Source organism: Perca flavescens, chromosome 15 (genome assembly GCF_004354835.1).
Source record: "Perca flavescens isolate YP-PL-M2 chromosome 15, PFLA_1.0, whole genome shotgun sequence".
In the NCBI taxonomy this organism is placed as follows: domain Eukaryota; kingdom Metazoa; phylum Chordata; class Actinopteri; order Perciformes; family Percidae; genus Perca; species Perca flavescens.
In genome coordinates, this window is record NC_041345.1 from 23,214,014 (window position 1) to 23,238,666 (window position 24,653).

Below are 24,653 nucleotides of genomic sequence, written 5' to 3' on the forward strand. Positions count from 1 at the left end.
AACTTTATGATTGGCTGTTACACGCGTCTGTCAAAACTTCCTTTTCCGGTCTTTTTCCGTTGCTAAGTAACAGCACCTATGCGTCCCGTCCGTCCACTAAACAGAAGCTAGCTAGATGATATATTTCAGATTGTGTGAACACACAACGTTACAAGTAATTTGTTGTCGCTAAAACTATTCGTTTGAAGCCATGACAACTATAAAAGACGGAGAGTACACAGCTACAATATACAAACTGGTGAGAATGTTGTTGTTTTAGTTGAGGTTAGCTTCCCAGCTCAGGGGTAAGCTAACGTTAGCGTTGTTAACGTTAGCTAGCTATAACAGTTAGCTAGCGTTAACGCTGAACGAAACTCCATTCAAAAATCGTACATTTTAGTGTTTCTGTCTTATTGAAAAGATACACTTGACATATAACACGTTTGCGATGGACTGCACGTACATTCTGCATACATTTAAAACAACAAGCACACACACAAATCAATAAAAGGTAAACTTTTGCATTGTTATTGCCCGTTAACTTTAACGTTAACGTTACGTTACACCATCTCTAAATAATCTCTAGTAATAACTAACGTTATCTGTGCTGCAGTTCCGCGTAACGTTACACAGTTAAATGGTTTGTTAAAATGATGCTCGGTGAATTAAAGTTAACGTTATAATTTACCATAACGTTATTAGAAACAGCTTGTGTCAGTAGCTAGCTAGCTAACGCTAGTTCTGTAAGATAATGTTAATAATAATAGGAACACTGTATATAAAATCACGAAGTTCATTCTCTGTCTTTTAGATTAAAGACGGGCAGTATGTGGAAGCAATTCACATCCTAAACGGCCAACTTCAAAAACACACGAAGGTAGTGATGTCTGGAATATAAAATGTGTATATAACATTTCAGGATGTCTGCAGGTCTTTTATAAGTGTTTTATTGCAAATATTGGGCCTTAAATGTAATTGAATTTCCTTAAATTAAAACAATCAATTAATCAGTTAGTAGATCAACAGAAAATTAAGCTTCAACTATTGTGATGATCAATTAATGGTTTCAGTCACTTTTCAAGCAAAAACTCCAGTTTTACAAATGCAAGGATTGCTGCTTTTTTATGTTAACGTTACTTCATTGTGAATAGAGCTGAAATTATTAGTATATCAATCTATCGGTAGAAGAAGAAATTCAAGCAAAAAAGACAAATATTTACTCATACCAGCTTCTTCAGTGTGTGTATTTTCTTTTCTTTTTTTCTGTTTTCTGACTTTTTATTGAGAAATAATAGGCAGAATAACAATAATAAAAGATCAACTTTATTTGCAGCCCGAGTGGAAATAGTGTGATTTAGTCTTTAATATAAAAATATTTTTAAAATATGGGTTAAGCTGATTTATATCACTAATTTATTTTAAAAAGTTTTAAAGGCACATTTCGTGCTGTAGTACTTTCAGACATCCTGATTTCTATTTTAATGTTGTGTCTTAGATACTTGTGAGAGAGTGAGTTTTTTCTTATTTTTTTATCCCCACATCCTTATGTTACCCATGCTGCAGATGCCTGTCAGTTTAACTCTTGCTTTCTATTGTGTTACAGTCCAGGGCAGCACTGTCTCTGCTGGGTTACTGCTACTATCACATCCAGGATTTCACCAACTCTGCAGAGTGCTATGAGCAGCTCACCCAGCTTCACCCAGAGGTTGAGGAGTACAAGGTTTACTATGCCCAGTCCCTATACAAAGCTGGTGCTTATCCTGAGGCCACAAAGGCCTCCTTCGTGCTTGACAACCCCAGCAGTCACATCAAGGTACAGCGTGTACACTCGAAATGCAGCATGTGAAAAACTTGTTTCACTTAAATGCCAAATTTTTAGCAGCTCCACTAAGACTAACTGCATTGTTTTATGGGGACCTGAACAAATTTGGCTGCAGGTTTTCCATCACTGCTTCAGATTTGTGATTTAAGAACAATTCCGCCTTATTTACATCGAAATGTCTTTACTCTATTCCCTCCATCCTTTACACACTTTCCATCACTGGGATCTGTTGTTCAGCAGAAGTGCTCTAACAAATGCATATGGGCCATAAATGTACAACTAATGAAATAAAACAAACAAAATGTTTATAGCACAGCAACAAGCAACACATTTTTCATCACCAGAAAGTCAAACTAATAGTGGAATTTTAAGTTCATGTTATCAATATAAAAGATCATGTAGAAATATGATGTAACTTCCACAGAAAATGTGTGAACTAATTACGGAAAAATAGGTTCCTGATGATGAAAATTAATTATGGATGGCTGTAGTTCATGTTATTGCTTAATTTCTTTGGCCCAAAGTCAAACCAGCACTTACCTTTACCTTTACCTTTGGTTTATCCTCTCTCTCTCTCTCTCTCTCTCTCTCTCTCTCTCTCTCTCTCTCTCTCTCTCTCTCTCTCTCTCTCTCTCTCTCTCTGGCACAGATGGTCAAGCTGCAAGCCTGTATCAAATACTGTGAGGAAGATTACTCCACTGCCAAGGTGACAAGCTCTCTCACATTATCTGTTAATGCACACAAATAACACCATACCATTTCAGTTCAATATGGTGACAGTTTGAATCATTGTTATATGCAGCCGTCAATCACACATCCCTTCATTTTCTGTGTGTGTGTGTGTGTGTGTGTGTGTGTGTGTGTGTACACAGTCACTACTGGAGCAACTACCCCAGGATGACCCAGACTACGCCTACAATATGGGCTGTTTGCTTTACCAGGATGGCAAGTATGAGGAGGCCTGCAAGAAGTTCACCTCCGCCATGCAAGTGCTGGGATACGTGCCAGGTAGTTGTCAGAGACACACGCATGAATACGCCTTCAGAGGCTCTTGTTTAATGATTCTATGCTCATTTTTGCGTTTGATAACATTAACTTTTATAGAGAAAAAGAGCGGACATGTCACATCACACAACAAAGGCCACATACGCCTTTATCTAATAACTAAATTGATCATGAAATGTTTTAGGATCTGATTCAGCTGAAAAATTGGTTGATCTTGCCATCATATTTGCTTTGCCGTGATTATTCAGAACAGCACAACATGGGGGGCGGGGGGTGTGGGGGGTGGGAGAACCATGAGTTTTTACAAGCTTGGAAAAGCGGAGGCTAATGATATGATTTAAATTGTTATTTTATCCCAAATTTAGGGAGAAATTTGGTAGGCTACCAGATGGATATTTGGTTAAAAATCATCCCTACAGGCACCATTTACAATGTATCTTGTTGTCTTTGTCTTTCTGTTTCTCCTTTCTCACAGCGTTGTCCTACAACATCGCCCTGTGTTACTACAGCCTGAAGAACTACGCTCAGGCCCTCAAATACATCGGAGAGATCATCGAGCGAGGCATCAGAGAACATCCAGGTAAAACCACATCGCAGAGGAACTGCCATCATTTCATCTGTGTTAGTCCAACATACAGACTAACTCATCTTTACAGCAGCTAGAGTTACATTTTAATTGTTGAATTAAGACTTTAGACCAGTTACATTACTTGATGACTTTACAACAATATTTAACCTGACATTGTGTTTCTGCGCACCAGAGCTGAGCGTCGGCATGACCACTGAGGGCATCGATGTCCACAGCGTGGGCAACACACTGGTGCTGCATCAGACCGCCCTGATCGAAGCCTTCAACCTGAAAGCTGCCATCGAATATCAGCTGAAGAATCGTAAGAACCTCACTCAATGCTTCAGAAGATTAACATGTAACTTATGTACAAGCAGGAGGATAGAGGTAGAGATTAGAGAGCTTGATATTTACAAAATAACCCCTGAAGTCATAATTTGTGACATTCTCTTAGAAATAATTATTTGGCTACTTTCCAAACTAATACAACACAACAGTGATTTAACTTGTCCAGTCTTAGTCTCTGCTTAGTGACCTACTTTATTATATTATTTATTATTCTACTTAAAGTGTTCATATTATACTCATTTTCAGGTTCATAATTGTATTTAGAAGTTGTACCAGAATAGGTTTATGTGGTTTAATTATCAGAAAACACCATATATTTGTTGTACTGCACATTGCTGCAGCTCCTCTTTTCACCCTGTATGTTTAGCTCTCTGTTTTAGCTATTGAGTGAGCCATCTCACTTCTGTTCAATCTTTGTTGGGAGTCACACATGTGCAGTAAGTACTGCTAGCTAGTCAGTTGCAGAATATGAGGGAGTGCCATGCTAGCAGCTAGGCGAGCCTTATAACGTGTGTTACAAAGTGACGCACGTTCATCACTGAAGTAAAGGCTGGACTACAATAGAGCTGTTTGGAGCAGTTGGTGAACAGTTTTCTGTTGGAGATGTTAAGTCCCTTTGGGGTGGACTTTGGGCTTTTTCCACTTTGTAAACCTATAATGTGCACAAAAAGATATATAACACAATAAAGGAAAGGGAAAAAGCCAAAAAGCATAATATGAGGACTTTAAAGTATCAACAACTTAAGGGAGTTTTTGACCACTGGTAGTGCCATAAAGCAGTATTTTTTACAAAGCAAGGAAGAGGATGACATAAACAATGCAGGATTTTAAATATTCATAAAATCAGCTTCATTAAAAAGGAAATTCATTCTACATATGTGTTAGGCCTCAGGATACACAGTGTGTTATGGTGGAAAACACTGAACAGAACTTCTTGTTTCTTCTACTTTTACAAGAAAACTCCAGAGGGTAACTTAAGTGTTGATTATTTGAGATTCTTTAAATTAAGTTTACTTAATTTGTTTATCCCATGAAGACAAGTGTGTAGGAGAAACACTGATTCAAACAAAAAGTAACTGCTTTCTTTTCTTTTTTGTTTCCATGTGTTTCCCTGCAGTGAAAGGAGCTCAGGAGGCTTTGACAGACATGCCCCCCCGATCAGAGGAGGTAACTATCATCACCCATTCACACCAACTGTAGTGTGTGTGTGTGTGTGTGTGTGTGTGTGTGTGTGTGTGTGTGTGTGTGCGTGTGCGTGTGCGTGTGCGTGTGCGTGTGCGCAGCTGGATTCTTTACACCCTTTGGCTATGTGTGATAATTCTTATATAATCTGAATTAGGGCTGCCTGGACCTGCCCCACTAACAGCCTGGAGATAACAGAGATTAATAGAATATTAGAATAGAGACATAGGTGTGAAGGCTTACATGGAGGTAATGATGATAGTTTTATCGTCTTGAAACTGCTTCATTAAAATGAATGTACAGATGGGGCACTGTCCTTGGTCCAGTCTCTAACTGGCGCTGAGTCATGAATGTCTTTTTAACCTGGGAGAAGTGTGAGAAGTGTACAACTAGTGCCCCCTAGTGGAATTGAATGCCTACTAAAATATATAATGCAGTATTTATGTAGGCATGAAACATAGCGTATCCCTGTGTGTGTGTGTGTGTGTGTGTGTGTGTGTGTGTGTGTGTGTGTGTGTGTGTGTGTGTGTGTGTGTGTGTGTGTGTGTGTGTGTGTGTGTGTGTGTGTGTGTGTGTGTGTGTGTGTGTGTGTGTGTGTGTGTGTGTGTGTGTGTGTGTGTGTGTGTGTTGGCAGGAGCTGGACCCAGTGACACTCCACAACCAGGCTCTGGTGAACATGGACACAAAGCCGTCGGAAGGTTTTGAGAAGCTGGCCTTCCTGCTGCAGCAGCCCTCCTTCCCCCCCGTCAACTTCGGAAACCTGCTGCTGCTCTACTGCAAACACGAGGTACACAACAGGCTTTAAGTAGTAAGTCCTGACCTGCTCAAGGACTGTTGGGCTCAGTTACTTCACAAACTAATAACAGCAGTCAGATCACCTGAAGCACCACACAAGGTGACCTTCTAATGCCATTCAGGAAAAGCACATTTGATCAATTATCGTTTTCTGTTGCGGCAATACAAAACAGGAATTCATTGCCCACTACTTTCAAAGATATACGTACATATTCCACCTTTACAACACACCTTTACTGCACACATTAATCTGTCAGATGTAATGTGTGTTTGATGTGACATAGTCATTGTTGCTGCCGTTCCATCTCTGCTGCCTGCCTCCGTGTTATGCCTTGTATGTGCTTTCAATGTGGCCTCTGTGACTATTCTCCTTTCTTTTGTCTCCTTTGTATTGTCCATACTGCATAGACTGCTTTAATGCCTTCGCCATCAACTGTGCTTGCTTGTTTGTGCTTGCTTGTTTGTGTGCCACTTCTTTGTATGTCTTAATCCTTTTTGCTTAGGCCTGCTGTCATTACAGATGTAATGTATTTAATTTGTTGACCATTGTATTTTAGGATGCCTGTTGTCAGCTGGCCGAGGACTACTGCTGGAAATTAGCCATAGAGCCTAAAGCTGCTTCTTTTACTGTATAGTTAATTAAGGGGGACTGTCCATGACATTATAAACTAATAAAATAAACTTTCATATCCAGCCCGTGCAAGTTTGACAAAAGTCAATTTTTTCCCCTAAAGTTTGTTTCATAACCAATTTCGCACTATAAAAAGTTATTATACCTTTTTAAGGCCTTTCAAAATTACAAGATATCAATTCCACAATGAAAGAAAGCCCTGTTTTAAGAGAATGAATTTACCACGCACATCATCCGTCATTTATTTTCCCTGAGTAAATGAAAAGTTTCCCATCTTGTTAGCTCCATAACCAACAACTCAGAATGATAACCTTGTTTGTACCAGGGCTGATATACTGAATGATATTAGATTGAACAGATCTTCATGATAGCACCCACCCTGTGGAGCCGTCTTCATTATACAGAGAATTATTCTTCACAAACATGACACCCCTCTGTTACACTAGGGGACTGTCTGTGTCAGCATTTTTCACCATACGGTACAAGTGGTTTCCATGCAGAGAATAGCAATGTTTCCAAAAGGATTTGGAGTCATGTTGTGTGAGTCTTAGTGGAAAAAGCTCCACACACACAGAGAGGTGTGGGCTTTCATTAAAATGGCATTAATGTCACTCCTGGATGTATCTTCTCTCTCTCTCTATCTCTCTCTCTCTCTTTATCTCTCTCTCTCTCTCTCTCAGTACTTTGATCTGGCAGCTGACGTCCTGGCAGAGAACGCCCATCTCACCTACAAGTTCCTCTCGCCGGTAAGTTACTGGACTGATTCATATGTGATGTTTTTATTAAAAAGCACACCAGGTCCTAATTCACAATGCAGGGACTCTTGTTTTTCTGTGTCTGTTTGCCTGCACAAAAAACTTAATAATCATGACATGTTTCCTATGACAGGAGCTATATTTAAGTCAACATGTTTTTTGTCCTTTCCAGTACATGTATGAGTTTCTTGATGCCTTGTTGACCTGCCAGACAGCACCAGAGGAGGTACTGAACATTTTATATCTAAAGCCACATTAATCAATATGTTTACCCACAGAGAAGTATCACCAACACTACAGTTCTCCTCAGATTTACAGTGTTTTTAGCATCTTTCAGCTAGTTGTTTTGTCATTATTTAGTCTCATCAACCTCTTTTACAGCAGCACTAAAGGCCAATTTATGCTTTTTCGTTAAATCAACGCCGTGGGTACGTACGTAGGTACATGGAGACACAGAACCTACACCGTAGCCTGACGTGCACCTCTCCGAAAACAACATGATATCAAGGAGAGGGTTAACTTTTCCTGCTACAGATTTTCGACCGTGGTCAGAACGCACAGGGGAGACGCTTTGTTTCTCTCACTATGCCTCTAGAGTCGGCACTCGCTCTACACACACTCCCCACGCACACACACGCAGGCCCTGCTATTCTGTTAAAGAGATTGACGCACAAGTATAAACTTCAGGCCACTTACGTAGGCTACAGCGAAAGCTCTGCGTGGAGCCTCCACCGAAGCATAAATCCCACTTAAGCTGTTGTCCGCCAACAATTGTAAAGCTTGTGTAAATAAGCAACAGTTTGCTCACAGATTCACCGATAACTTTATGAAGTGATGATATGCCACATTTGTGTTTACAGCATGTTCATCTGCTCACAAGTGGACAAAAAAAATATGAATTTAGCTTTAAAAATAGCTAGTGCATCACCTGTAACTAAAAGGATGTCCACTCGTCCCAGTGATGAATCATTTTAAAACTAACAAACCTTTTGGTTCAAGTTGCATGAAACCTTGCACTTTGGTGATCCCAAGAAGCAGAGATTGTTTCAAGTTTGGACAGCACAGTCACTTTCATTTGGTCAAACATGTTTAAACTACTTGGGATGGAATAAAGTTACTGGGAGGAACCTGCACACGGACATTTGAAGTTCTTATGTAAAACAGCCTTTACAGTTGACTTTTAGACTAAGCTGGTCACAGTCACAAAATAATTACACAGAGTTTTTTATTCTTCAATGTGCAGGTTTCATTACATTGTCTTTGTATCCAGCTCCTGACCCACTGAGACACAACTATATCTGTGCCATCTTTGTAATTTTGTCTGTTGAATATTTCAATCAGGAGACTTCATTTCAGATATGAGATGATTTATTGTACATGTGCGTGAAATGTACAGTACAGTCTTTGGAGATTAGACTCCACCATCATTTAAAAATCCTGAGAACATTTTTAAAAGGGGTAGGGCCGAAGTATGAACCCCGCCTGATGGAACCTAGACACTGATGGTGGCGTGAGGAGCCGGAAGAGGACCCAGGAACCGTGACGGGCGAAGACCGGAGGAGCAGGGGAGGAGGAGGGAGGTGCACTTCCTGAAATGACAAATGAGCAGCAAAGAGAGAGAGACAGGTTTAAAACAGGGATGTCGTGCAGTGATTGGCTCGAGATTTCTTGGCAGCTTCTGATTGGTTAAGACTAAAGTGAACGCCTCTACAGCTGATCCATTCAGGAGAGTGTGGAGTGATTATGTTTAGGAAGTCATCCTGAAAGAACTTGCGCTCAGCTCCATTTTTAAACTATCAATTTAATATAACTGTCTGTTTATTCCACAGGCTTTTAGGAAGTTTGATGAGATGAACGGCAAACTGACAGAACAGTTACGGAAGCTGGCCAAGCAGGTTGTTTACCTTCTTCTTCTTCTTTTCTTCTTCTTCATCTTCTTCCTCCACTCTACACCTTCATAGAGTTTGTTTTTTTATCTTCAGGAAGCCATTTAGCTGAATGTTGTTTTTGTCCGTCTTCTCTAAGGTGCAGGAGGCCAGGCTGGCTCGAGATGATGAAGCACAGAAGAAAACTCTGCAGGACTACGACCTGATGCAAGAGAAGTGAGAACACACACACACACACACACACACACACACGCAGATAAACACAGTGGTGAGATGTGAGAGGAAAAGCATTTGAAACAGATAGTAAAGTAGTTAGGAGGCTGATCACTGATATCTGATATGTAATCATTTTAAATACAATATGTATATTTTCAAGTTTTATATACTGAAAAAATGCATAGCCCACCTGTACACCTGGCCAATGTACGCAGCATGTTAATACTTAAATAAATCATATGTTTATATTTCTAAAAAAATTTGAATCCTTAGTTTTTAGTTTATTCTAATTATTGTTATTTATAGCACACTTACCTGTATTTCACCACACATATTGTATCAGCCAGTGACAAATAAAACATTTGAATCTTAAATCATTAATGTAAAAATGTTATCCCCTGCGAGAACTAATAATAACAAGAAGAAACGTGTTGTTGGAAGCTTAAAAAGAATCCTTTGACCAGTAATTTAGACCACAGGACACATCTACATAGTATGCTTTAATGTTTCAACTAAAGGCAGCACTCCAGTTAGTTAATTACAGCAAAAATTATTTTGCAATTGGGGAAATCCAAAAGCCATTCACCATGTACTTGTCCCGGCCTTTTCCCAGGTACATCGTGGTCCTGATGGCCCAGGCCAAGATCTACTGGAACCGGGAGAACTTCCAGATGGTGGAAAAGATTTTCCGCAAGTCGGTGGAGGTCTGTAATGAGGATGATACCTGGAAGCTGAACGTAGCCCACGTGCTCTTCATGCAGAACAAATACAAGGAGGCCATCGGCTTCTACGAGCCCATCGTCAAGAAGCACTACGATAACGTGAGTGCTTCAGGATGGCTGGTCACATTCATATGAAAAGAAATGTTTGCAGGGACTGAGAAAAATGCAGACACTTGAATACTTTAATACTTTTTATGTAAACACTCAATTACAATGCTGTTAATCAGCCCCACTGACAGTCTGAGGTCAGGACTAAATGTTGACAGTTTGCCTTTTTGTCCAGGTGGAGCAGTGTAACATTCAGGAGTGTCCCTGCAAGTGCAAACCTTCGGTAAAAATACAGACCCAAACAGCTCTGTATTGATTCCTCTGGAGTGTCTTCACATCGGTGCATGATATCTGTTTCCATGATTTATTTTTTGCTGTGTGGGGTTCTCATTTTGTTTGTGTTTTTGAAGTGGTGCTTGTGTCATTCTGTGACATCTGAAAATGTTGACTTTTGTCCAATTTCAGAAAATGAAGTCACAATAAACTCAGCTGCAGGCCCTGGAGGGTTACCATTCCTCACTGAAAACGCACACATTTTACCAGAGCAACATTGTTTAGCAGGGTTTCTTTTCATCCCAAATAGTCTTAAAATGTCTGAGGTTAGGCTTTCATTTTCTAATGTGAATAATTGTCATTGAAAACCTTTGATTAGCTCAAACAAGCCTAAAATCAGTGTGAAGAAACTTGCAGGCACTGGGTTGGTTTTAACAAAGGTTTCTGAAAGGTCCGAGTGCTGGCTGGAAATATTCTGTAAAATGAGCCAACGTGTGTGTGTGTGTGTGTGTGTGTGTGTGTGTGTGTGTGTGTGTGTGTGTGTGTGTGTGTGTGTGTGTGTGTGTGTGTGTGTGTGTGTGTGTGTGTGTGTGTGTGTGTGTGTGTGTGTGTGTGTGTGTGTGTGTGTGTGTGTGTGTGTGTGTGTTTCCACTGTAGATCCTGAATGTGAGTGCTGTGGTCCTGGCCAACCTGTGTGTGTCCTACATCCTGACCAGCCAGAATGAAGAGGTACTGCACAAACAAGTTAACACAGTGCTGTTGTCCTGTTCACATCCTGTCACTGCTGTTTTTAACAATATAACACTGAAAGGGGTCATTCTGCTTAATTATTAGTTTTATACAGTGGTGGAAAGTACTGTTCTGTACTTGAGTAAACATTTCAGGTACTTTTACTTTAGTATTTTACATTTATAAGTGTTGCTGAAAATACTTATGTTCTTTTACTGTTTAAGTTCAATTTTAAATGCAGGTCCCTTACACAGGGGCGGAGCGAGGGGTGGCTTCTGGGGCTCAAGCCGTTTATGTTTTCTCACATGCCCAGAATGTTTTAGGTTTTTAAACCTAAAACCTTCATTTTCAGTTCTCTCTGACTGGACCGTCTAATCAATGGAGCAAAAATTATATTACTGTGTATATTGCCATTCAGTCTGTGAACTCTACTAAAAATTGGTTTCAAGATAAGTTAAAAAAAAATAAATAAATAAAGTGGCAGGAGTCGAAATGAGTCGTGCTTAACATTTGTTGTGTTCTGGTTTCAGAATGATGAAGACAGTTATTAAGTGTTCATAGTTTATAGTTTAAAACAGGATGTATGCTATACAGGAGGATTCTTTTCCTTGGCAACAATCAGGTTTTTCCCAAATAATAGGTATTCTATTATCTAATGTCTTTAGAAAATCATGCAAATAGCTGCTATAAAAAGAGCATGCCTCGGACGTCCTCTAGGTTTGGCCTGAACCCCCAATGTTTACGTCTGGCTCCGCCTTTGATCTTTATTGTAATGTTATTATGATGTGGTATTACTTTACTCGGGTAACAGATCTGAATACTTCTTCCCCCACTGATTTCTCATTTTATTCTTTACTGTAAGTATATTTTGTTGAAATTTTTTGTTTTACTTAAGCAAAAAAGTTACCTTTCATGTTTTGCCTGTAAATATTGTGTCTTTGTATGGGGATAACTGTTGTAGGGTTAAATGACATTCTTCTGACTTGTGTGATTTTGTTGAACACACTATGAATCAATCTCCCCTTATTTCCTCCTCCTGTCGTTTAACAGGCTGAAGAGCTGATGAGAAAGATCGAGAAAGAGGAGGAGCAGATCTCCTACGACGACCCGGACAAAAAGGTCTTCCACCTCTGCATCGTCAACCTGGTCATCGGGTGAGTTCCAGCTGCTGCTGCTGCTTTTCACTAATCCTGCAGGAAGAAGCTTTTTATAATCTGCTTTAGCATTGATCTTTTTATTTCTGCTCCAGGAACCTCATCAATTTAATCTTTCAGTGTGCATGTGTGATTGTTTGTTCATTATATGTATAGCTGTATGTTTTTCATGTGAGACACAAACGTGCTGGCTTTCAAAACTAATTTTATTCCTGGAACCATAAAGACTATCTATCTACAAGTGCCCTTCTAATTTTGGTTTGTTAAATACAGTATTAAATATTGAACATGTTTGGTGCCCATGGTACCAACACTGACATATTTCAGTTGCTTTAACTTAAAGTGAAAGGACACTAAGCTTGGACAGATACAAGGAGACTTAGTGAAAGTGATTTTAAAAACAAAACAAACAAAGGCATCCTTAAATTTTGACAATAGTCCAAATCTGTGATTTAAAAAATTGAAACGTCAAGTTAGCTTACTAGCTTTTCTGAAGCTATTGACCATAACACACTGCCTTTTTCAGCTTTCCTTTCCTTGTTGTCATTAACTGACCTAGTATGTGGTCTGTGTATTGTATCTTTTTTCTAAGGTCTTGAATCTACACACTTAACAATGCAAATTAAATCCAGGAGGGTTACAATAAGCTGTTAGTGTCTGAAGTTGTGTTTTTCTTTCAGGACATTGTACTGCGCCAAGGGGAACTATGACTTTGGCATCTCTCGTGTCATCAAGAGCCTGGAGCCTTACAATAAGAAGGTCAGCCATTTAATTGTTCTCTGGGCTTTTTCTTTTCAGAAAGTTTATAGCAATGTTTAAATAACAGATTACATTCAACATATATTCTTAAGGAAAGTAGTTTGGCTTTTATATTCTGAGAGCAGCAGGCAGTATCAGTGTCACTGTCGCAGAGGCTGTGTGATGGACAGGAGGTCATAAACACAACTACAGAAAGTGTTTAGAATTAAAATGTCAAATTTGGAAAGACAAGCATCAAGTTTTGAACCAAAAATAACCATCTGAGCCCTGCAGGACTCTTCTCTGAGGCCGAGCTGCTGCTCTTTTTGGGACCTTTTGATCTCATCCAGTCACAACAGCAGACTCTGGCTGCAGCTGAGTCCACTAAGCTCCAGCTGAGAACACAAGCCGTCATCCTGAGTGTTGCACCCTCCTCATCCTCACAACAATCACCACCACAAAGTCACATTTACAGTGAAAGCAGAGGAGTTCAGGAATGTGAAGCCTGGCGAGCCACACAGTCATGCCAGCTTCTCACAATCTGACTATCATGTCAGTCTGAGCTCTGATTCCTTTAAAACAGAAGGAAGAAGTCACCACGTATCATCCTGTAGAGTCAAACCATAACTGAAACTAAAACAAAGATGCTAGCAGGACTTTTATTAACATTAGTGTGTGTCTGTGTGTGTGTGTGTGTGTGTGTGTGTGTGTGTTGGGAACAGACACATGGTTCTACGCCAAGCGCTGTGTCCTTTCTCTGCTGGAGAACATGTCCAAACACATGGTCATGCTGAGGGACGCTGTGGTACAGGAGTGTATCCAATTCCTGGAGCACTGCGAGGGTGAGCAGCATTAACACACACATACACACACACACAAACACACACGCACACACCTGCAAAATGCTGGATCACTGCACTACAGTACCAACATTATCTACACCATCAGTGTGACAACAGGCCGCTTTTCTGCAGGATCCTTTTTTTGTCTGAGCTGAGCACTTTGAGAGATATATACTGATTCCAATGCAACATACTTCCCTTCAGTTCACTTCATCAGTTTTTAAATGATTGTTAACATCCTGTTTTTAAATGCATATATTTAGCACCCCATGATCCCCTGGAGCTTTCTTTTAGCATCACCATCAGGTCAGAATAGACAATAGACAAAGGCCTCACTCAGACAGCAGTTTTCTAGTCATAGCTCAGCAACCGATCAGCTTAGCAAGCATCTCTGGCTAACTAACCTGCTTACTCCCTACAGTAGTAACCTAGATATAGGCTCAGTAGCAGGGATATGTTAGCATGAAATAACCTGATCTTACATTTTTTCTTAGCATACTAGGACTGACTAGTTCTACACTGCAATATAAGACCAATTCAGTTTCTTTATTTCTACATGGTGAGAATAATTACCTTTTGCTTTAGCTATCATATTTTTTATCATGTAGCCATCTATTACATATTTAAAGCCTTTTTTACAGGATTTTTGTTTTAAACAAAGTCAGCTAAAGACATTAAAAAGTCAAAAAAATGTATTAAACTCATGGAGCTAACTTACGATTAGCTAGGTAGCTACAGCTGATCAAATATACCAGCGACAGTGAGAAACTGCTTCTCCATTTGCTCCGTTTTGTCTGAATTCAAGGACCTATTGTTTCAAAAAAGAATTTCGATGGTAAATCTGCCCTCCTTATCATTGTGTATCACTGCATATATGCAGCGTTAGAATAGAAAGCTTAACAGGCGTAGCAACAGCTACCAAAATTCCCTAATTATCAATATTGTGTCCATACATGGTATCTTGGCCAGCTTTTAATGAAATGTGCATCTATATTTATGGTCTCCAGAGGATGAATCCTGATGGTTTCAGTTATCTAGTCACAGTTACAACTTCTATAATAAACACTAAATTAAAAAGTCTAAATTAGCCGAGTGCATTCATGTTCTTCAGAGTATGAAGCCTTTAGATTTGTATGGCCCTGGGACCTTTCCTCTACTGCCACCTTTAGGTCAGACTTTTACCTGTGAGAATAGCAAAATCCCTCCGGAACGCTTTCATAATGTGTTGTGTTACGAGCATTTCAGTCTCTAGGAGACGCTAGCGGACCTTTTATATGTTGTTCAGTTTGAGTTGACATCAGTCTGTCTCACCTGTAGCGTACGGTAAGGAGGTCCCGGCCATCATCGAGCAGCCTCTGGAGGAGCACCGCATTCACATCGGCAAGAACACAGTCACCTACGAGGCTCGACTGCTCAAGGCGCTGTTTTATGAGGTCATTGGCTGGAACAAGTGACATCATTCATCAGGTGTCACTGTTACGTGTGAGGTTTCTACCAGATCAGTGACGTCACTGACTGCAGCCAGCCATGGCATTTTGTAATGGAAAAGATAATGGAACTGGAATCAAGACACAATCAGCGCACATAATGAGGCTGCTGTGCGAGATTTATATTTCTGGGAATCAAAACCGTTTCCAGTTCCGAACTTCCTTCGGGCAGCTTTTGGACTCCCTCTGTCTTCCCTGTCTCTCGTCAACACACGCACACCCCAGGGGAAGCTTTTATTTTGAAGTTGAGTTGAGCTCGGGGAGTCTTGGCAGAAAGATGGCTCCAACAGATCTTACATCATCAGTTTGTGTTTGTTCTCACTTTATGACTCTTACAGCCAGCAATGTAAGCAGAGATAAGTTTACATTTATTATCAGTACTACTTATATACTGTTATAGAGGATAACGTGTGTAAATACAACAGACTTTGTTTATTCTGCTAACATGAAATACATGAGAACATGTTGTATGTAAGTTCATCTACAGACATTCATAGTTCATGCATACATCCTCTTTGGTCAGTGCTGGTTGTACAGCTGCCTTCTGGCCCTCCTTTGTGGTTTTATATTCAGTAGATAAACATAATTTAAAATAAAATAAACAATGTTATTTTCGGAAAAACTGCTTATTAGGATGTTTTTCTTTAAAGCTACAGTAAATATGTCTTGTTGTCCTTGTTTTTCAAATAGAGATGCTCCAACCAGGCTTTTCTGTTTTTAAGCATGTTTACAGACAAATCCTGCAGAAACCACCCAGTAAGAACCACCACTAAAGGTCAGTATGCTTCAAACAAACTGCTTGCCAGATCATCGAACATCATCTGAAACCCCTCAAACCTTTCAGATGTCTGAATTGGGGGACAAACATATTTATGCACAATGATGAGAATAAGAACCATGTTCTGACATTTTCCTGTAACATTTTCTTGTTATACATCCTCGAAAACTCAACAGGTGTATTTTTACCTAAATTGGGGTCTCTCCTCTGCAAACCTTTTCTTTCTGACTGATCGCCAAGCAGCCCAAAATATCAAATTACTTTACAATTTTTTTTACATCAAATAGGATAAACACTACCAACCAGGAGATGACATCACGATTACCGCTGTCACTATCTATCCCTTGCGAAAGTAGTTATGAAGCTGTGTGGCAAAAAGATCAATCTGACCCACTGATTTATTTTTTAAGAAAAGATAAATTCTTAAACTAGCTTGTTGCATCACAGATCAAATAACATCCTGAAGACACTGCCTGTCTATATATTAAGACAACAGCAGCATCACCATGTCCAGCTCCACGTGGACAGCAACATGAACTGCACGGAGATCAGATTTACCCTTTTTTAACTACTCAAGTTATTTGGAATAATCTGCTGGATCGGAGCATCACTACTTTCAAAAGACATCTGTTTTTGGGATTGATTAGAGGGCTAACTGTAGGTCAGATACACCACATAATGATTACGGCATCGTCCTCGTTATATTTAAAAAATATAAAAAGGTAGAAGAAATCTTTTTCATTTTGTGTCAAACGGCCACATCCCAGCATTTAGTTAAGCATTTTCATCATCTTACAACTTATGTTCGTAAAGCAACATATTGTGTCGGGAGTCCAGTTGTAAAAAGCATCTCTACCTGATGGTCTACAACATTACGTTTTGCTCGTGTGAACACACCTGTGAGGAAGGCGAGGGTGGGGCGGGTGGTGGGTGCGTTCAGGAGAGCGGCCTCTTGGTTATGTCTTGTTCTGTCAGGTAGTAGTTCAGATATCCTCCCAGAGCACCGACAGCCACAGCCGTCATGTGACTGGAGCAGCCATCTGAGAGACCAGACAGAAAGCAGAAGGAAGAGGAGGACAGTAAAAAGAAAAGTTCTATTATCTATCTAGTAGTGCTATTTAACAATCTAGATTATTTTGGTGTGAGTTAAACAGTGTTCAAGATATCGACCATAGAGATGTTTGCCTTCACTATAATTCCCAAATATAATAGAACTAGATGATACTCGGCTTGTGATGCTCAAAGCGCCAAAATAATATATTTGAAGGACTCAACAGCAGCGTCTCTTTCCAGAAATCATGACCCGGTTACTGAAGATGATCCACAGACCTGGTTGTGAGCAGTTTCGTGTAGGAACTATTTTCTTTCTACTGAAACCCCGCTTCAAAATATTAAAGAAACAGCTTTTTTTTTTATTTCAATAAAAATTTTGGGGGGAAAGTGAACACTGGTACAGGAATCAGAGCTTCAAAAAAAAAAAGTTAGAGTCAAAAACCATTTCCTCTGTCTTCTTTCGGCACAAGGTGGTTAGCATCACACACCAGTGTACAAATCCCTAAATGTAAGCGTGATAAGTTTATGAATCGGAGCAACAATGTTATAACACTCCCTGTTTGATTTTCTGTGGAGAGAGCTTTCTGTGGGATGGCAGACTTACAGTATATTATACCAGATCTGTCAGGTCCCACACTGACCTGGAAGTATTTTCTCCCTCCTCTTCACTCTCCTGTGCAGCTGCAGCTGTTCCAGCAGCTCGTCTCCGATGATCTGAGAGATGATGTTCTCTGGGAAAACAAACAGCAGAGGTGATAAACTGTTGGGTTACCCATTGTATACAGGTAATAATCTTAGTCCGGTTCAGGCTGTTAACAGACACCTGCTAAGTAACAAAGAAGTTCTCATTTACACCACCTGTTAAAATCCTAATTTCTTTGGCTCACCTGTAGGGGTGCATGATATATCAACTCAATATTCTTATCGCGAAATCACGTTGCGCAATATTATATTGAAAGTGTTGCAATAAGTATGGAATATTTTGTTTATTTTGTGGAGCGCTGCGTCCCGTCCGTTGGCTGTGTGGCTTAGTTGTGTTTGATTTAGAGCCCGCTTGAAACGCTATAATGATCATCATTTCATTGGCCAGTTACCGTGCAACTTGCACATGCTGGTACACGTCAGCGCACGGGTCCACTACGTGACAAACCCTTTGTCATGTCATGTACCACATGACGTGTGTGCATATTTCGACAGAGTGACAGTGTAAGTGAAGAAATAGATAGAGACAACAAAACAGAACAAATCAGAAAAGCAAAAGAAAAGTTGTGTCCTGTTGTCTTCATTTATTTATTTTATACTGTACAACCAGTACAACATGTCCTGTTCTGGAGACATGGTCCCTATTTATTTATTTATTTATTTATTTATTTATTTATTCATGTTGGTCAGTTGGAATAAACATTGTGTTGTATTTGTTATGAATCTATTTCATAACAGAGAGTTTTCCCATATATTTTGTAATTTTACATATATTTAAAAAAAAATATATATATATATATATATATATCGATATCGCAATATTCATAATCGATATCGCAATATCACATTTTGTCAATATCGTGCAACCATACTTACCTGTGATAAAAAGAAAATGGAACCGGATTTTGATCTGTTTTGGAGCTCGTTTATGAATCAATTGTGATTTTAACATACAGAAAAGACTGGGAACCAACGAGTTAAAATCCAGAACGGACACAGTCTGAGAGTGGAGAGTCTGTAGGTTGTCACAAATAAGTCACAAATAATTCAGCTCTTGCGGGAATTAGCCCACGATACGAGAAAAATGGTGCGGTATAAATGTTTGACTCATTTATGTCCACAAAACAGGGTTGATAATTTGAGATAACACAAGATATTAGACTTAAATAATTAATTTGACAGCCATGAAAATAATGACATAATTATGATTCAGATTCCGTTGCATTTCACTGGATTTTTTTTAACTGCTGTTCAAATACTCACTGTCTCTCCCAAAGCAGCCCACTTCCTCATCCTGCAGCCCGAGGATATGCTGCAGCCAATCAACTTTGTAAAAGTCCGAGAAACCAGCCAATCCACAAACCAGGACTGTTGACGGAGAACAGAGGAACTCAAGTCAGTCAAAACGCTCTTCAATTTCAAGAGATTTACACTTGTTCACAGTGCAGTTTCCCTTCTGTCTGCGCTTACTAGAGAACAGTATCTCATGAAAAGACACATTCAAGCAGATTGAATCTGCTTGAATCAAGAAAGTCTTTGATTAAAGGACATTACTGCACAGAAAACACAGCAACCCGTAAAACCCTGGTAAAAACTCACTGTTTTCAATGAAGATGTCCACCGTCTGCTCGGTCAGACCGTCTCTGACGATGTCCTGGTTGGTCTTCATCATGTTGGAGCAGAAGATCTTCTGGTAGCTGCGTTCGGTTATGTTGGCTCGGGACGCTCGAGTGTCGCCTTTCAGCAGGTTGGTGCAGCCTCTCTGAGACGGAAACACAAACCAGTCAGCGTCGAGGTTATAAATAAAGCAATGCTTCTGCTCATTTCTGCTAAGTTATTCTATTATAATACTCTTTTTTTTATTTATTTTTTTAATCTTTGCATCAGCTGAGAATACAGTGTGTGTACAGGTGTTTTTTAGCGTAACTACATATTAAAAGATGATGTATGCTGTATCTTCAAGGTGCTGTTGGTTTGAATGTCCTTAACTTTGTTTTGGTTTTTAGCAGCCATGATGTCAGTCATTGCTTTGTTCCACCGCACCATATCTCAAACATGACTGACGATTCCCGCTCTCCGACCTCCTGACCGGTCCCCTAGCCTGACTATGGGTAAGGCCCTTGTATTCAGCTTCGTTAAAGAAATAGTTTGATTTTGTTTTTATTTGCTTTCTGGCTTTCTTTCTTGCCCAGAGTTAGATGATCAGACTGATACCACTCTTGTATCTGTGCGTTGACTATGTCGCTAGAATCTGAAGGCAATTAGCTTAGCTTAGCACAGAGAATGAAAGCAGGGGGGAAACCGCTAGCATGGCGGAGTCCAAGGATCAAAAATACATATACCAGCACCTTTTTTGTATACTGCTTAAACAGTCAAGATAAATTGTGTAAAAGGTAACTTGTTTGGGGGGGCACATGCAGCCCTGTTGTCATGCACCATGAGGATGGAGGTTGTGCAAGTTTCATACTATTCCACTGATTTACAATAATAACGTGCCAAGAAATGCAGCAATGTACATTTTAAATTCTTTTAAATATTGTCTCTGAAATGTTTTAGGAAGAAGTATTCAATGTGTCTTTAGGCCTCAAGGAAACACACACAATGTAAACTTAACTTTAATTGTCGACCAAAAATAAGTTACCTTTAATTAGTGAGTTTTGGAGGTGTTGATATGCTAGCTGGTTCTGCTCTCTGCTTCCATTCGTTATGCTAAACTAAAGTCATAACCTCCTGCCTCTAGCTCCGTAATCCGCAAGCATGAGATTCCTCTGCAAGAACATTAAGTGAGTTTCTCCTAAAATATCAGAATATTCCTTCATGCCTTTCAACTCCATACCTCATACTAGGAGTGCCTTAGAAATGAAAGAAAATAACCATCTCACCATTTTTCCGATCATGAAGTAGAGCAGCTGGTGGGACAGAGAGTAGTGTGGACAGCCGAAGCGAGTCATGGTGTCCCGGCAGGGTTTGGTGACGATGCAGGGCGTCCCGTTCATCTTCCTGCTCAGACAGACACACATCAGTTCCCTCACACTGAAACCACATTATTCTTTGTTTTGTGCGAGCAAAATCAAAATTTACAGTGAAATCAAACAAAAAAGCAGCAGCAAAGTCCTAACCTTTAAGCAAGTGTTGGGCATTTATACTGTACTGTACTGCATTTATACTGTATTAATGAAGATGTATTGGATGATTAAAGTTGTTAAGCTCATGTTTTTATTAGAGAATATTAACTTTTAATTAAATTATACTTTCAATTACAATGTTTTTTTAATTTAAAAACATACAGAGGACATGGAGTACTATTTTTAGCCATGAGTAGCATCTGTATATCCTCTCAGGCCCCAACAAAGTTCCACCAATCAGAGGGTAGGGCAGCCTGACATAATTATTACGTTTATAATAATTATATTTTTCCAGAGCTGCTCTTCTAAATTTATTATTATTATTATTATTATTATTATTATTATTATTATTATTATTATTATATCCTTGACGTTCCACTTCTGGGATTGCGCCATTGCCGACGGAAATTCCGCCGGATTTCACTCTTTTCGGCCGGCTATCTGTTGCTTTGAGCTTCCTTTGTGTTGGCATTCTAAACTCTGGTGGATTTCTGAGGACTATGGTTAACTGCTCCTCAGATCTCTGCAGGGTAAATCCAGACAGCTAGCTAGACTATCTGTCCAATCTGAGTTTTCTGTTGCACGACTAAAACTACTTTTAAACGTACATGTTCCACCAAAACGAGTTCCTTCCCGAGACTATTTTGCAGCGGCTCTGCGGCTTTTCCCAGTGATTAGCACCGCCGAAGTCACATCCCGAAGTCACATCCCTCCTCTGAGATTTCTGGTGGGAAATAAAGTCATGCAAAGTGTGTGTGGTTCTCTGTGTTGGTGTGTGTTGGTACCAGGTTCCCAGCAGCAGGGTCAGGCATTTGTCGCTGAGCTGCTCATCATAACACTCGGTGGTCATGGTGGAGGTATAGACCAGGCTGGGATCAGTGGAGCTCCACTCCTGAGGAACCAACCAAAAACTCCACGACAGCAGGGGCTCAAACTCTGCAAACACACAGGAGAGGAAGGACGCAAGAAACTGTCATCAGTCATCATTCATACAGGTACAGTCAGTGGTGGAAGAAGTATTCAGATCCTTTACTTTAGTAAAAGTATTAATACCACTACAAATACTCCACTACAAGTAGAAGTCCTTACCCAATTATGTATTACCGAGTATTACCAGCAAAATGATTTTTTATCAGCTGATCAAAAAAGGCTTTTTAAAGACTTTATTTAGCTTAAGGGTAAGGGGAATTTTCTTAAAGTAAAGTACAAGTTCCTCAGGCAGATGACTAATTATGATTTCAGTTGCATTTCACATATATTAACCATTTATTTTATTAATATTAGAGGCTTTCTGAGCTGAATGTCACAACACTCTTTGTTGGCATATTGTCAAAAACTTTGTATTTCCATTTCATGCATCACAATTGAGTATGGTTTTACTGCTTTACACGCCACAGGACTTCTAGGAAACAAAGTCCTTCTCACCTCTGTAGTATTTGGGGTCGTCCTGCTGCAGGGCCGCGACGGCCTTGTCGAAGCTTTGGTCGAGACGTTTGACCAGGGCGACGGCCGAGCTTCTCTGAGCCCAGCTGACTGGGTCGCTGTGAGGCCATGTCCGAACTGCCTCCTTCAGCTCAGCTGAAACACAAAACGACAGACTAAGTGGCTCTAAGGGAAAACACATTCTTTGCACAATAAATGTTCACTCCTTTGTGTGAGAGGTTATATGCAAATGGCAATTGTAGACAATTTATTAAAACTTAACAATTCCTTTCAACAATGATTACATTGAGAACAGGTCCTGTGTGTCACAGTGTCTGTGTGAACACACACTATGTTCACTAAGTCCAAGAACGCACACTGTGATTTAGCTGCAGCTAAACTAAGATTGTGAACATGGTAAGCATTATACCTGCTAAACATCAGCATGTTAGCATTGAGCTCAAAGCATTGCTGTGCCTTAGTACTAGAGGTGTTGAAATGTATCATTGCATCGATGCATTGCGATGTGGACCTGGATGATTCTGCATCGATTCAGTGACAGACCATAATTAATTATTGCCTAATGATGTTACTTGCTGATTTTCCGGTCACTGCTTCTTTTTTAAGCCTTTTGCCTGTTGTCTGCTGTGTTCAGACTCCGCTACATTCAGTAAGTGTCTTTTGGAAGAGCAGATACAGTTAAAAGGGGAGTTCACATATATCTGGCGGCTTGAATTTGTTGATGAAAACCATGTGTAGCAAAATATAATAATATTGAGGAGGTGAGGCATCGCGATGCATCGGGATATCGAATCGATTCAAATTGTTGACAGGATAATCGTGATGGAATTGAGCCGTGAGACCAGTCAAGATTCACAGCCCTACTTAGTACAGCCTCACAGTGCTAATAGCATGACTATACTCTACAGCCATTTTACCATTCAAGGCCTGGTGCCTGCAGCCAAAGCAGCCTGAGATAAGAGAGACTGAGATAAACCACTGGCACTTATTGTGTGTTACCCGTCTGTGTTATTCCCCAGCATGTCATTCTGTTATTATATTTGTACTTTTGTTTCTCTGCTTTGTCCATAACGTACAGTTTGTGACAAAGAATTTCTCCTTGGGGACAATAAAGTCTATACTATAGACTCTTTGCAGTTACAAAAATATGATGAGAAATATTCAAACCAAAGAAAAGCAAAAATGGTTAAGGAATAAGAACAAAGCAGGGTGAAGAAGAATCAATAAAATGTTTTGGAACTTTGTAAGCATACACAGATAGATATAGTGTGTCGGTCATGTCAGCCACAGTATTCCAGAATTAGCCATCATTGTTACACGTATACACACATCTGTGCATATCACACATTTAGTTAGGTTAAATGAATGATTTAATGAATTAATGTCTGAACTGATAAATGGATTTGAAGAAACAATGAAAATTCATTGGTGTCCTTTTGAACCAATGACCAATATTACATGTCATCAGAGTGAGGTAGGGCTTCTTGATGTGTTTAGAGGTCCAAAGTTTCTATTTTACTTGGCCAACACATTTTCTTTATATAAACAAATAGCAGAGATCCATAACAAGTAAAAGAAACACTTATGGTCGAATTTCTGGTGGTTTTCTTTGTAATCTACCAAAGAAAGTGTCCCAAATTACCTGACTTCAACTGTAGTAGTAGTGTGCTTATAGCGAATATTCAAAATAGTGACCCAGATTATCTGAAGCCACTCGTGATGAACAAACAAAAAGAAAGTGCAGATATTTTCCAGATGTTTCCTGCGGCTGAAAGGACACCGAGAGGACGCTCCTGCTGCAGCCCGTTTCCTATTTCAGCAGCGCAGGATGTGTTTACGTACCCTGCAGCATGAGGAACCCGACCACCCCGTCCAGGTTGATGTGCTCATGTTGCCGCTCCAGGAAAGATGCTCCCCTGGAGAGGCTGCCCAGGACGTCATCGATCACCTCCGCCTGCGACCGCAACACTGCGGCAAATAGAGCCAGCACGGCGGCCACCTGGAGTCCCGCTGCCCGCATCTTCTCACTCGGAAAGTCTCAGTGTGGATTCTCCGGGACAGAAACGGAGAAAAACGTCTCTCCTCTAACGGGGGGGGGGGGTGGGGGGGGGGTGACGTCAGAAAGGCTGTCATTACGAATTCCAAACTTAAAAGTATTTCCTTTTTTTATTTTATATCTGTGGCACATCATTTGCATATTTCTACACGTTGGCTTCCACGATCCAAACTCAAAATAAGCCAACAATAACCCAAAGGTGCAAGAGGTACCCAGATATTCTACTTACAACTACAAGTACTGCGGTCAAAAGCACAGTGGCTAAATATTGGCATAACACAAGTAGCCTACTCATTATGCAGAATGGCCCATTTAA

General features: G+C 40.0%; 2 protein-coding genes across 4 annotated transcripts; one reads left to right on the plus strand and one right to left on the minus strand.

Moving 5' to 3' along the window:
• Nucleotides 1-18: 18 nt before the first annotated feature.
• On the plus strand, nucleotides 19-15,810 carry ift70 (intraflagellar transport 70). Of its 3 annotated transcripts, XM_028600411.1 has the most exons (20): nucleotides 20-238; nucleotides 791-856; nucleotides 1,583-1,792; nucleotides 2,451-2,507; nucleotides 2,674-2,809; nucleotides 3,282-3,386; nucleotides 3,568-3,696; nucleotides 4,840-4,889; nucleotides 5,539-5,691; nucleotides 7,011-7,076; nucleotides 7,258-7,311; nucleotides 8,915-8,980; nucleotides 9,111-9,187; nucleotides 9,801-10,008; nucleotides 10,193-10,240; nucleotides 10,888-10,959; nucleotides 12,010-12,113; nucleotides 12,794-12,872; nucleotides 13,564-13,693; nucleotides 15,011-15,809. In XM_028600411.1, exons 1-20 carry the CDS (start codon nucleotides 191-193, stop codon nucleotides 15,145-15,147), a joined length of 1,995 nt encoding a protein of 664 aa, XP_028456212.1. In that variant the 5' UTR covers nucleotides 20-190; the 3' UTR covers nucleotides 15,148-15,809. The 3 variants fall into 3 exon arrangements, with proteins under 3 accessions (XP_028456214.1, XP_028456212.1, XP_028456213.1); XM_028600413.1 differs by lacking the exon at nucleotides 791-856 and having other exon boundaries at nucleotides 19-238; nucleotides 15,011-15,810; XM_028600412.1 differs by lacking the exon at nucleotides 10,193-10,240 and having other exon boundaries at nucleotides 15,011-15,808.
• On the minus strand, nucleotides 15,594-24,329 carry c15h16orf89 (chromosome 15 C16orf89 homolog). The gene is made up of 8 exons (XM_028600414.1): nucleotides 24,124-24,329; nucleotides 22,264-22,416; nucleotides 21,624-21,774; nucleotides 20,596-20,713; nucleotides 19,313-19,475; nucleotides 18,977-19,081; nucleotides 17,653-17,742; nucleotides 15,594-16,998 (listed from the first exon to the last, which is right to left on the minus strand). Exons 1-8 carry the CDS (start codon nucleotides 24,299-24,301, stop codon nucleotides 16,895-16,897), a joined length of 1,062 nt encoding a protein of 353 aa, XP_028456215.1. The 5' UTR covers nucleotides 24,302-24,329; the 3' UTR covers nucleotides 15,594-16,894.
• Between the last annotated feature and the right edge of the window lie 324 nt (nucleotides 24,330-24,653).

What these genes read in the sequence shown, in the direction of transcription:
- ift70 (XM_028600411.1), top strand. Translation starts at nt 191, where the DNA reads ATGACAACTATAAAAGACGGAGAGTACACAGCTACAATATACAAACTG. An exon ending in TGCTCTACTGCAAACACGAG is followed by an intron (nt 5,692 to 7,010) that starts GTACACAACAGG and finishes TCTCTCTCTCAG; the next exon opens with TACTTTGATCTGGCAGCTGA. An exon ending in TACGACCTGATGCAAGAGAA is followed by an intron (nt 9,188 to 9,800) that starts GTGAGAACACAC and finishes GCCTTTTCCCAG; the next exon opens with GTACATCGTGGTCCTGATGG.
- c15h16orf89 (XM_028600414.1), bottom strand. Translation starts at nt 24,301, where the DNA reads ATGCGGGCAGCGGGACTCCAGGTGGCCGCCGTGCTGGCTCTATTTGCC. An exon ending in CGACCCCAAATACTACAGAG is followed by an intron (nt 21,775 to 22,263) that starts GTGAGAAGGACT and finishes GTGTGTTTGCAG; the next exon opens with AGTTTGAGCCCCTGCTGTCG. An exon ending in GGACATCTTCATTGAAAACA is followed by an intron (nt 19,082 to 19,312) that starts GTGAGTTTTTAC and finishes CTCCGTCAACAG; the next exon opens with TCCTGGTTTGTGGATTGGCT.